Source organism: Acanthopagrus latus, chromosome 15 (genome assembly GCF_904848185.1).
Source record: "Acanthopagrus latus isolate v.2019 chromosome 15, fAcaLat1.1, whole genome shotgun sequence".
NCBI classification, from domain to species: domain Eukaryota; kingdom Metazoa; phylum Chordata; class Actinopteri; order Spariformes; family Sparidae; genus Acanthopagrus; species Acanthopagrus latus.
Genome location: NC_051053.1, coordinates 12,937,660 through 12,951,659, shown reverse-complemented (window position 1 = coordinate 12,951,659; position 14,000 = coordinate 12,937,660). Strand labels below are relative to the sequence as shown.

At 45.2% G+C, this 14,000-nt stretch overlaps 1 protein-coding gene across 8 annotated transcripts in view; it reads right to left on the bottom strand.

Annotated features, from left to right (window-relative positions):
• Positions 1–14,000, bottom strand: part of ablim1a (actin binding LIM protein 1a) — a 43,262-nt gene that overhangs the window by 28,321 nt on the left and 941 nt on the right. Inside the window, exon 1 of one of the 8 annotated variants that reach the window (XM_037123741.1) lies at positions 9,216–9,425. The exons of 1 other annotated variant lie outside the window; for it this stretch is intronic. In XM_037123741.1, coding sequence (XP_036979636.1) covers positions 9,216–9,306 — 91 coding nt within the window. In that variant the 5' untranslated portion in view covers positions 9,307–9,425. Of the gene's footprint in view, positions 1–2,494; positions 2,764–9,215; positions 9,426–14,000 lie in introns of those variants that run through there. 6 more of the 8 variants (XM_037123758.1, XM_037123743.1, XM_037123747.1 and 3 more) reach the window with 6 other exon arrangements.

The window sequence follows — 14,000 nt, the reverse complement described above, 5'->3', positions numbered from 1 at the left end:
CGGGGAGGATGTTTGTTGACGGGCACAATGTATGGCTGCAGTCTGTGTCTCTCGTGTGATTCTCGTGTCACTCTCGTTGTTTTAGCCTGTACATTTCAGTTCGGTGGCCGTCTCTCCCCCCCGACCAAACACTTATCTCATCTGTATATTCTGGTCCTGTGCGCCAGCTGTACAAACAGTGCGCGTCTATGAGAGTGTGTGTTGCATTGATGTCTGCGAAAGGGTTTAGCTCCTCTTTCAGGGGATAGACACTGGCAAGCTTCAAAGATGAGGCACCACTGCAGTTGTCTGCAGCAGCACTCTGCGAAATCACAGCAGGCAGCTACAGGGAGAGGCACATGACATTAGACTCCCATGTCAGAGGAAATGTGACTGGATTGTGAATGCGGAGAGTTGTGGGAGTTTGCACGAGGCAGGTGACGTATACGTGACGACAATCACCTCATCTCACAGAGTCAGCGGGTTTTCTTCTTCTGCAGTTTAACGCAGAGAGAGAGAGCATAAGCAAGTGTAGACCAAGGTAGAAATGATGAGACTGTCGTGGGTACACATGGCCCCAATAAGTTACAAATTAGATTATTTAAAGGTTATTCTTGGCTTTGAAAATAGGACAGCCGCCTGCACCCAACAAAACGCTAACACTGCAATCCCTTTATTATGATTCATCACTCCGAGCATACAGTGTGATTCAGTATTTGGTCAGCTGTGCAACCTTCTGGTACAGTGCCCACCTGGCTGCAACCTGACAGGTTGCATGATGAGATCCCCGGAGGACGCACGATGAAGTCCTAGGTAGCAAAAAAGCGTTCCCATGAAACGAAAAACTCTAAATGTGGACGCGCGAGGCCAGACGAGCCTCCTGCCACACACAAATCCCAAGAGCCAGCGAGTCCAGAGGCGAGGTAGCCGGTTAAGTCGACGGAAAAACTTTCAGAGGGAGTTTGTGGGGGGACGGAACATGTGGCAGCCAGAGGTTACGGGTGCTCTGCCAGCACGGGGGACTTGATGGCAAAGGCCGTTTTTCTTTGCGGCGAGTGGAATCCACATGAAGAGAACCGCCCCAGAGTCGGACGCCGCCTCCGGCCACCAGTGTGCTGTCAGATACACAAACAAACCTACACACTCCTATCTGTCAAAGAAAATCTGTAAACATGTTGGGCTCTCTTTTTTTTTCCGGTGATAGAGATATTTTCAGACAAAGCGTAAAAATATCACAGCGCCCACACGCAGAACACAAACTCTCCACTGAAACACAGAAGTAATACATCAAGCCCGGACTCTATTAAGGGAGCTGGAGTGGAATGATGACGTATGATGACCTATTACTGTGATTAATTGCTTTCATATTCAGGTCCAATGTGGAAAACGGTGATGTAATAGTTTGCTTTCGGTTACATTTATAGATTCAGTTCCATGCCTGTTCATCAAGTATTTGTCCTTCATTTTTTCAAAGTGGTCGTAAGAGTCAAAAGGCAGACATTTGTTGCCATTGCTTTCTCTTGAGAACTGAATCTAAACGAGGCCTTTTTAATATTGAAAATTGAGCCTATGTATGCTGCTTGCTATGAGTCATAATGACAAACAATGGTCAACCTCACAACTGCATGCCGCTGTAAATTGCCGGGAATGTGTTAATATCTGTGAAACATCATCTCCACACCCACCACCACCACCCGACTTCACCTAATTCAGCCCACAGAACAGGGGTGACCTCGGCTATAGGTGGAAACAATCATCCTTCTCTCCTTTTTTAACAGGACGCTATGAATGAGGCCACAGCTGACAACAATGGAGTGTACCTTTTAGATGGTCGCCATGGCAACGGCTGCAGACAGAGCGAGAGAGAGAGAGAGGGAGAGGGAGAGAGGGAGTGCAGGTCCATAGCTCTGCGCAGTGTGGATCCCTACACTGGTGCTCCACTTTCCCTCTCTACGTGTTACCTTTCTCCATCATCCTGCATTGAAAGATAGATCGTTTTCACCCACAACTACTTGCACATGATCGCCCTGAACGTTCTAGATTCGGTGTCAAGGTCTAACAAAGCCCCCCCTCCAACATACATTTACACAAAGACCGCCGCCGCCAAATGAAGCAGACTCCGAGCCCAAGCATCAGCTGCTGGGGAGTACTGAGAAGGGCGTAGCGCGTTCAAAAAACAGAGAGAATGTGTCGATATGTTGGAGATGCACATTCATACACTGTCATTAGTCATGCTTCTTGCAAGCAACACACACCCACATGAAGAAAAATCACGTCCATATCATCGTGACTGTATCGCACATCCACACCTTCTGAAAATGATCCGAAAATTCAGTTAAACTGAGTCTAATTCAGCCAGACACAGCGGTGCAAATACAACTGGACATGCTGCACATCTACACACACATTGCAGACAGTCACAGCACGACAAGCAAGACAAATCCCCCCTCTAAAAACACACTCATCACACACACTCATGCACACACACCCTCTCGGACCATGACCGCTGGAATACCTTTTTCTTTGACCATGACCATTGGAATCCAGGTAAATCAGCACCAGAAAAGGCTCCGGCTATCGATCAGCAGTAACACAGCAGCAGCTGCTAGTTTCCCTTTTTTTTCAGTCAAGACTGAGCTAAAAAAAAAAAAAAAGAGAGCTGAGACACCACAGAGAGAGAGAGAGAGAGAGAGAGAGAGAGAGAGAGAGAGAGAGAGAGAGAGGTGTAGGCACTGCTCAGCTCTCCTCCTGAAAACACCGCTACAGCGCGGGGTTTGCCTCCCCGACTGCCTGTTTTCCTCCCATCCCTCTCCTCCTCCTCCTCCTCCTCTGCCCTCTCCTCCTCCTCCTCCTCCACCTCCACCCCCTCCTCCCTCTCCCGTCCCCTCCTGCTCCCTCACTCAGCCCCTCTGTTGTGTCAGCCGCCTCCTCATTGCAGCAACCAGGTGGCTGCCGCTGCTGCTTCTGTCAAAAACAGTTACAGATCCCCCCAAAACACAGCCCTTTAGGCACATATGGTGAAGTCATGATTGGGGGACACATATGTCCCAGGCTGCTGAATACGCACGTGTAGAGATAAACTGTGGTACTGACTGGTAAGGCATAAAGAGCACCCTATATACTGCATATATAAATAAATCTGTTACATCAGACTCTCCTCTTCTCTCTGCTTTCCAGTTGTAACATCTTATCCTTACAGCACATCACTCTGGACTTTCCACTGTAAACTGTGTGCCAAGATGCGAGAACTCCATTCCAATGAACAAAAAGCTCGACACCCTGATTTTTGACAGGAACAACCCTTTAGCAGATCGCTGCGCTGCACAACACACACCTCAACAAAGGCTTTGTATCAGTACAACGGGGCAGCGGGCGGGGAAGAATTACTCTGTGCAGTGCGGTAATTAGCCCGCTGCACCGAAAAACTGATTCAGTTTCACAAAAATGAGTGTATGTGACAGAATTAGAAAACAAACACGGACTTAAAAGCCTTGAAATTGTGAAACGTAAAGCAACGGAGCCATAGGTTGAATTATTGTGGGAAGTTCACGACAGATACTGGAGGTGGGTACAGCACCGAGCGCCAAAATCAATAATTAAAACTTAATAAAAGATGTATCAAACACACAGAGTTAAAAAAAAATGATGCCTCAATGAAAAGTAGTTATTTTATTAAGGACGACGGGAGGATAATAGGGGTTATCTAATCAGATCCAATTAACACTGTCGTCCTGATCATACGCAGCAAAGCCAGCCTAAGTTGTTAATAATCGCACCCTTTCCAGCAGGCTGTGTTCTGTTTGAGGACCGCGTGCGAGGTCAAGTCGGGCCATCTGAGGTCGCAGGTTAGACTTACCGTGATCTCTAGCATGAGCTTTGTATTAATATCTTTAGTGGATCCCCTGGAATCCAATTACAGAGAGCACGGGAGAGCACATTCCTGGCTGGGACTGGTGGTCACACACCAGCTCTTATATCATCTGCTGCTGAGATGACCAGTGACATCTACTGTCATCTTTACTTTGGAGACTTTGCTCACGCTTGTGAAGTAAAAAAAAAAAAAAAAAAAATCTTGCAAAATAAGAACAGATTACGTCTTTAAATGAGTGGACTGTTAGGTGACAGGCGATGACCTTTGTTCACCACGACTGGACACGTATCACTACTTAATGCCCAACCTCGTCCAGCAAATAAAATCCACTTAGATCCAGCCAGACATAGCAGATGACCGATCCAATGTTAGCAGCCACTACATGACTGCAGGGGTAACTCAGCCACTTCACACCAGCACCCAGTGGGGACCACACAGCCCATGATCCATCTGTCCCACGCCAGAGAAGCCCCACTCTACCCCTCCATAGCTGGAGGGAAGGAATGCTATTTGCATCAGCACCACCTCGGTAATTGCTGATGCAGGCAGCCTCATTATGCATTCAGAGTGCATTCATACACTGCAGCGTCAACTGTGCCACCTGCTGGATACCCAACGGCGTGCATCGCCCTGCACATGGGGCGTTTTCTTCTCATCGGGCCGTGGAGGCACGCCAGTGTGGCTAAAATAGTTTGTGGACATTTCTCCAGCACTCCACCCTTTTTTATTATGAAGGCAGAGACACACGTAACGAGTTTGTGATGACCGAGGATTGGAGTGGACCTGTTTTCCAAATGTTGGTCATCCCGCTCAGGATATGAGAGGTTTACAGTGTGGCCTCCAAGTGCTTAATGCAACACAAAGATAATAACAGTAATAACTTGAGCCTTTATAGCGCCTTCCAAGGGAACCAAGGATGCTTTACACATGCGGAGGTCCTATTATTCCTGTTATTGTGGCTTCTCATAATACTGTAATGGACCTCATCTTCCCTCTTTTAATAATCTCAGTCGGAGCTGCTGGACATTCATGCTACACAAGGCTCGCCAAGAGCAATTCCTGAGCGCCAAAGCCTATTATCTGTGGATGAGAGGCTCCGAATGCTCACCTATGGATGATCCATGTCTGACTGGCCATTAATAACCCGGCTGGGTAGCTGCACCCTGCACAGCCCTCATGTCTGTGCAGATTGAGCACAGCCACTAGATAGCATGTTGTTGACAGTAATAAGTGCCTTTTCTTTTAAGTTCAGAAGCTAGACCGACATGATACTGTAATGCAAGAGGTCACATTTACGGTAAACAACAGTGGATATACTGCACAGTTATCCCTGGGATTAAGGATTGTCGGATGAATTACACACACACGCACACAGAGCAAACGTGTCAACACTCCGGATTTGCCGACTTCCAGGCTACAAATCCAGCAGACACGTAGCTTGACAGATTTTAGAAGCTGAAATCATGTGGAATGTTAATAGGCTGTTATAAAGTCGTTAGCAATTTTAGTGTTGTTAACAGTTGTTTTAAAGTGGCTGACACGTTAGCTTGTTAGCTAATATGTTAGATTGCTGTTATCACTTTTGATAAATAGCAGCTACTACGCTCAGACGAGGGCTTGAAAATTGTTTCTTACTTTATCGACAGTGATATGTTGTGGTTTCATTCTTGTGACAAATGTACTTTGCTTGGGACAAAAGCTTCTGCTAAATGCTCTAAAAGTCATTGCGAAAGTGCTTGTTAACAAGCTGTGAACATGTGAGCTTGTTTTGACATTGTTAACATGATTAAATACTACTAACCAGTGTGTCTGTAGAAGCACAGACCTGCCTTTCTGGATGATGACAAGAACTTCACCTGCTTGTTTCTATTTTAAAATGTGTTACAAAACACACGAGAACCTTTTGCACAGCATTCCTGCGCAAGCAGGTTCACTCCTTCAAATTCCGTTTTCACCTCGGCCACAGTAACATTCCTGTGTTGTAGCACCGCTGAATACACAGAAACATGTTTTCGCTTTCATTCAACATTTCGACATTTTCCAAACGTGAAAAACACATTTCTTCATCTACAAGCCAGGGAATTTGGGGTTGCGGATTTATTTTTCATTCTTCTTTGAGGTATGATCAATCACAGGGAGACCTGGATAACATCACCTGGGGAGGAGAATCAGTGCCACTCATATTCAAAAGCACTCATGGGAAAAACGGTTAAAGGGGAATAAAATGATGACTGTTGCAATTTTACAGAAGTTTTTTTTTTTTTTTTTACAGATATTGGTTTTGAGAAAAGCTGTCCCAAAAAGAGAACAGAGAAGTCCACTACTGACTGTCACTGTCTGATTGATTTTAGCTCTCTCTGAAGAAATGAAACGGCTAACATAAGCGCTGACCTCTGTGATCTTTGATCCGGGGTCATTTTGCAGAGACAAACCTTCTTCACTTCAACCCCAAAATAGAAGCTGCTGTCAGCGGCAAACAACCAAAGTACCAAGCAATGATGATTTTACTACTGTGCCTGGCATGCAGTCAGAGAATACATAAGGTCTGGAAATCTCGATTTTGTCCCCATGCCCATGTGGTAATCCTGATGTAAGCCGCGATGTCGTTTCCCCATGTACTGTTGCTTGGCAAAAACGTCAGCAGGTCTGCCCTTGCATATGGGTTTTGCATTATATAACGACGGAGTGGACGGTGATTAATTTTCCTGACTTTTTCAACGTTTGACACTTTCTGGCGTCGGGGAGTCACGGTTGCGTAACCCGCGCGCCGCAGCTCTCGCACATACGCACAGGTCAGATGTGAAAACGGCTCCACATGGAGGTGTAATCGCCCGCCGCCATCCAATTAAAACAGAGTAATCTCAGAGCGGCAACTAATCAATTTATTGTCAGACATCCACTCGCAAACGGAACAGGGAGAAGAGCAGCCAAATTACAGTAAACATCAGCAACTTGTGGCGCTGACGAACAACTGTTGCAGAGTGAGAGCAGCGAGGGAAATAATAACATTTAACACAACTTTAACTTCACTTTAACAACAATGCATTAAATCAACGCCAAAGTTTTTTTGTTCTTTTTTTTGAACATAAAGTCAGCCAGAGCTGGGATGGATGGCTGTCTTACCTGTCGCCACGTCATTCAGCCTCTCACTTAGATAATAGTCATTGGGGTTGATGTTGGGCACCTGCTCCATATATTGTTTAGGAATGAGGTACAGCACCTCGGCCACATGCCCGTCCTCGATGATGGACATGCGCTTCACTGAGGTTTTGCGCTTCACCCGGACGCGGTCGACGCTCTGGCTGCGGCTGGAGCTGCACAGCTTCCCCAGGCTGTTGAGATTGGGCAGGTTGGGCATGATGGCGCCCTGGTCCCCTTCGACTCTCCCGCAGAGAAGAGTGAAACACTGCAGGTAGACGTTGGCCAGGGTCGGGCTCAGACCCACTCCAAAATCCAGTCGCCTCCGGACATCAAGAGCGTGGGGTGTTCGCAGAGGCACGAAACAGGAACAAGGGAGCCAGGAGAGCTTGATGGGCGACCCCACGGCAGCTCATCATAAATACATCCGGTGAGGAAGATCCTCTTGTTAGGTTCCCCCCAACCTGTCACTTCAGACCTGCACTGGATGGAGGAGTCGGAGCGCTGTCACCCCACCCTGTGGTGGAGACGCCTGACGGGAGGCGGCAGGTATGACAAAGCAGTCTGCTGCAGGTGGAGCCGAGTGAGAAACGGTGAAAGAAGCTTACACCATGAGTGTCTTCAGCCCAAACCAGCCTGGTGCCTTAAGCAGCTTAGGGCTGACGTCGAGCCTATGATTATCTTCTGGGTGGGGTTAGGTAGCTCTACATCAGGTTGGCCCAGCGTATGGTGGGAGTCTCTCTGCACTTGATGGGACCCATACACACCCAAATAATTCCTCTGCTTCCGTCCAATGAAGAGCCGAGACTCTGTGAAACATGCTGTTTGGGTAGAAACACGTTTTGATCTGGATTATAGGTCAAAGCGAGTGATTAATTATTAAGCATTTCAGATGCATCGAGACTCCCTTATGCTTAAAAAGTGTTGTTGTCTGACTGTACTCTGCATTAAGTTGATGTACAGTAAGACCAAATGGATGCATATGAGTAAGCAGCATCCGAGCGATCCAACACATACTTTCAGGGTAGATTGCCTTGGGAGTCTGCCAGCCCTTTGCAAGGTCAACAACCGGCAAGGTCGATCCCGCAGCCAACAATGCACAAACCCACTGTTAATCATCAGCAGGATCCTTCACAACACTGCGACTAAAATTGGCGGTGAAGCGGAAACGCCAGCACTGGCTCCCCTTTATCCAGTGACATCGTCTAGTGAAGGATTTTGGAGGATTTAACTTAAGGAGGAATGTTCTGAGTTTATAATCTTCAAACCATCTAATGACGGGATGAATGTGCTCCAAAAAAAGATTTCTCAACAAAATCGACATCTAGCTACTGAGTCGTTTCAGGCAGATGTGTTCACCTTCCTCGGAATTATGAGTTGAGTATGAGGAGAGTTTTGAGTCGCTGACACGTCCTGGTGGGAGGGAGTGATGATGAAGAGTGTGACTGTGAGCAAATCTCCACAAAAAAAAATAACACCACGGTGATGCCATGTTTTAACAGAAACCATGTCTCTTGCATACACACATAAAAAACCTTCTGTGACATCTAACATTCATCAAACAGATAAGGCTAATCACAGCTATTCACTTTCTCTCCCACTAAAAGGAAATTCATCACTGGGCTATGTAGTGATGATGAAAAGCACAGCAGACAATGACAAAGCACAAAATATCCCTTTAGTCTGGAGACATCGGGCTCGGCCTGCACTTCAAATTTAATGATTTCCCTCTTTGTCTGCGAGGGTGCACAGGGACGGGACGTCTGGCTGAGTTACCTACTATTTACATCAGTACGCCATTTAACTTATCCTGACTTCGTTCAGCTTCCGCTCACAAGCACACCTCCATTCTCCACCTAGGAAAGCCGGAGTTTCATCGCAGAGAAAGAAGTAAACGCACAAGACACGCACTCTTACACCCACACACACACGCAGACACATGGACCTGAGAGTAACTGAGGACATGCTATTCTGCTGCAGGGAGGTACTGCCCCGCCGATTGTCATCCGCTGTGTGGTAGCTTTTGACACAACCGCCCGCACACTCGCAAATCAACACATACATGCTCAGGCAGCAAAGACTGCCGTCCCTGCGCGCAGAGGAAATCAGCACCACGCGCAGAATTACATTCCAGATCACAGCTTCTTCCATTACTGCGTCCCGCTCCACAGTACAAGGAACACACACACACCCTCCTCCTCCTCCTCCTCTCCATCTCTTTTCTTACCATCCAGTCCGAAGCAGGAGGTGATTTTTTGGGCGTAGTTGCAGAGCCCCTCGTAGCCGGGCTTCTGCCACGCTGCATCCCTCTCCCCCATCGCTACACACTCCCACACACACCGTCCCGTCCGGCAGCGCCTTTACTCCTTCCCCTTGCTCATCAATTATTCAGGCTTTTGCCAGGACACCATGCATGCGCGCGCACACCAACCCCCCATATTTGCACATACAGTATAGATAGACAGACAGACAGACACACACACACAGAGGAGGGAGGAAAAGTGCTGATGCAGAGGGTCGTGCTGCTGGAGCACGAGCAGCCCTCTCCAGTGGTCGAATAAGGAGGCAGCATCAGATTAGGTTACTGCAGTATGGAGCTGTGCCTCCTTTTTTCTCCCCCTCCACCATTGATCATCCAGATTACACCGCAGTGTAACAGGTACACTGTGCAGGATGTGCTTACCCTCCTCCAGGAATGGGAGGAGCAGGAAAGGAGTTCAGAGCGGGACAAAACTGGAAGATGCAGCAGGTATCCAGGGAGGAATTTCTTTGCTGCCAGTCACCTAAAGTTATCCAGACATGTGGAATTACTTTCAGATGTGATTACTGGAAAAAAAAAAAAAAGTACTGTCTAGTCTGTTGAGGATCTGGATAAAACAGGCCCACAAAATTGAGTTTTCTTTAGGTTGGCATTAGGGCTGGGCAAAATATCAATACTATATCATTATCGTGATAATAGTCTTCTTTTCCTGGTATAAGAGGCTGCATTACCGTAAAGCGATGTCATTTTACCAGATGGTTCTACTTGTCGACTTCTACTTAGATATTATCATTATTATCATTATTATTATTATTATTATAATAATTATTGTTTTTACTATCATGATCATCGTCATTATTATTATCATTATTATTATTATTATTATAATAATTATTGTTTATTGTTTATTGTGTATCATGATCATCGTCATTATTATTATCATTATTATTATCATATCCACATGACTGATAATCACAATATTTTATTGTGTTAATATTTTGTGAAAGTACTGATAGTCATCCCTACAATATAATTGCAAATACTGATGTCCGTTATTTGGTAAGTCCTGATGTTTATGAAGTGCTTTTAGGTAGCTTTCAAATTATAGAGATACATATTGTGCAATGCAGCATAACTTATAAATATTGTATTATCATATTAAGGCCCTATAGCCCAGCCCCAGCTGACATAACTATTACTGACTTGTATCCATACTGCAACTGATTGTCAAAAACACATTAAAAATACATTAGAATTCAACATAATAATGTTTTTTGAAAGTGTTCTTCATTGATTGTGGTCACAGGGTTAAAGATCAAAATTTGGTAATGCCTAATTTCACAGTTCCGTTAAATAGGTGTTGATTGTGAAGGAAGTGCCAAGTAAGTAATAAGCTCAGAATGTATTGAAATTTAAAACAACATGCTGATATTGGTATTTTCCCAAATCCCAGGTCTGCAACAGTTTGTCTGACGTAATGTAAGAGTTAACTACTAACATAACTCATTACATCATCACAGTGTTAACTGTTGAAAATGTGTATGTTGAAGTGAACATGTATGTAACACTGTGATCCGAGCCTCTCAGTGAAGTTACATAGAGCAGAAACAAGTAACAGGGTGGAGACATTCATCCTATTACAAGACACTGTAGCCAGCTGCTACTTTAAGGTAAAACAGTTCCATAATGTTGCTCGAATAATAATATTCTGCCATTTTTCCAGCATGCAGTTAATAAATAACCAGTCGACAACACATTTCCAGGAAACTTCCCACTGGATTCTGCCTGACATCTGCTGATCGTTCCATTGTAATCTCCATCTGGTTTTGGCCCAGCTTCTGCAGGTCTGTAGTGCTTTTCTTAGCACTTACCTTCTCACAAATTTCTGTAATTTCAGATGATTGGTCAAACTACAACAACTCACTTTGATTTAGTGGCCTACCGAGCAGAAGTGAGACGGATAGGTGGAGATTACAATGGCGTGATCAGTGACGTCAAGCAGAAACAAGTTGGAAGACCCCTGGAACACCTCAAAGATGTTTAAATCTCTGAAGATGTCTTTTTCTCTTTGTTTATAATGAGTTGGTTCCTTTTATGATGTGTTTATGTAAAGTGTTTCGAGTATAATGATAAGCACTATCTATAAACAAAATGTATGAAAGAAAATACCCACTTTTTATGAACTGCGTATGAGAGAAAACAGCAGCACATCAATATCAAATAATGTTGTGGTAATTTTCAATACATTTTGAAGTAATTATTGTGGTAATTAGGAAGAATTTTCCGATATGTTGCTTGGTCCATGGACCATGACATTTGTGGACCTGTAAAGGGAAGTGTTACTTTTAATTCTAACACTAAAATCTTGTAAACTGATTCATGCTGCTGAGTTTTAGCTGAAAACCTCAAATAAATAAGCACACTTTACTTCTTTTCTACAAAGTCAAATGGTCCATAAAATCAGATAAAATAATATGACCTCAACGCCAGCCCAGGAGGAGCAGAGAACTGGAAACTGAATGAACACCGGCCCACACACGTGAGAACGCTGCCGTCCAGCGCGTTGTGTTTAAGACTCTGCGGTGGGGCTGAGATAAACGGCTCAAATGGACCAAGATGAACAATAAATTCTCCCACACATGAGCGGCCAACCTACGCGGCAAAGGACCAATGGTTGCAGAACAGCTAAAACTCTAAAAATAAATGGAGGGATTAGGCTAAATGGCGTGACTGTGACAGGTTTCAGGTGATTCCCCAGACCACGAGGGAGAATGTGCTGCAGATGGGGGAATCTGATAAGTGAAACGCCTTGCTCGCATGCCACAACAGAGGTGACCTTGAACAATGCACTTAACCCCCTTGTTGATCTGGGCAAAGTACTCGATGGCCGCCACTGGCAGACTCGCTGTGACTAGCTCACAGGTAGGACTGATGTGAGAGCACTGCTTGAAATACTATCCAGCATGTGCTCAGGATAATGGTTTTATGAGGAAAAAATATATAAAGGTTTTATTTTAAAAAAAAAACAGGAACAAAGGACACAGCAGAGGAAATATGATGACATGGAAAGGTCTAAGTAGAGCGGTCCTGCCTGCAAGGGTGTAGTACAAGGTGGGGTGACTAATGGAAGGGCATCACTACCAAGGTAAAGAGCCGATGGCCTTGTGCTGATAGCAGGCGTGGGGGGGGGGGTCAGGCGACCGCAAGACTGAGAGCGCAGTAATGGCTGATGCTCACTGGACAGCTGAGGGAGGGGCTGTCATCATAAATGCACACTGGAGGGAAAAGTGGAGTCATTTTCTAACTTCCTGTTTCTGTGGAAAGGAAAATGGTTGGCTGACAGGTCTTAGATCCTGCCCATAGATTTCTGGATGCAACTACATCTGGAATAATACAACCAGATGTCCACAAAGTAGGCTGAGCCTGCAACTACAGAGCAAGGGGTGAAGAGATAATGTGAGGGCCTGCAACTAACATTTTCTTTCATTTTCATTCCAGTTTTATAAAGAGTCAGCAAATTAGGAATTAGAATTTATGAACTCTTCATATCACTTTTATGCCCAAAAAACAGTCTAAAATCCCCAAAACTTACGACTGACAAAGAGAAGCATCAACTCCACATCCAAACGCTCTATTACCATAAGAACAGAGTGTAAATATGCAGTTCCCATTCTGAATGACAAATGCAAACCTTTGCCATCCTGTGGTATGGAAAGTTTTTCCCTGTCATGCAGGCACAGAAGCTAGCTGACCGTTGGCTGTACCCGTCATGGTGTGTTCAAGTGCAATGTTTTGGCCGAGACACGCAACAGTCGGCCCTCATCACAGCCGGTTCTTTGTTGCCAGTTTGGTGTGAAATAAACGTCATCGAGAATTTAACAATAATAAATTAACCAAAGAATTTTTTTTCTCACATTCTGATCTCACATATCAGGCAACATACACCCTTGATTCTAGGATATATATGATTGGATAGCATCCGGGTATAATATCGGCCAGACATTATATATCAGTCATTCTGTAAACGTGGCAAAATTAATTCAAAATACATTGTCACTGGCTCTAGTGAACTGGGACATCCATACAGATTCTCTACCAAGCAAAGAAAAAAAACAACATAATTACACATTCCTACAACTACTCTTCCTCTTCCAGTCTAAAGTCTAAATCAAGTTATTGAGTATCACAGTCTGTGCAACTGTCAAGGCATCGACTCAGCCTGACAAATCTGTGTCTGCTTTGACATACTGTCACAGACACTGATGTTTGTGCCCGATTTATCGGGCATAATGAATTAATAACCTCACATCCGTGTAACCAACACAGAGGTAATTGGCCCTTCCCCATCATGCCACTGTAGGGGTGCAGAGAGTAGTTACTCCTCATGAATAATGATCGGCTGTTTGCAGGGGCTTAAGTGTGCTAATCAGATCTATGTACCTCAGGGGGGCTGTCAGGTGGTGGGCTCTGAGCTCCCATCGATCACCAGCAGCACCAGCAGCAGTGATGGAGGTCTGGTCAGGGACAGTGGTGCCACGTCACCAGTAACGGGGAGGGGGGTTTTCAACGCCATCATGCTATGGTGACTGAATGAATGAATGGTTTACCTTAACAATAAGATCAGAGCTGACCCAAGGGTGAATCCAGCTGCAGACTTAACACGACAACCTCGAGGTCACACTTAGGTTGCAAACTCTAAAAATCAGCAAGTGAGACCATATCTGATCCAGGAACAGCTGGAGGCTGCAGGAG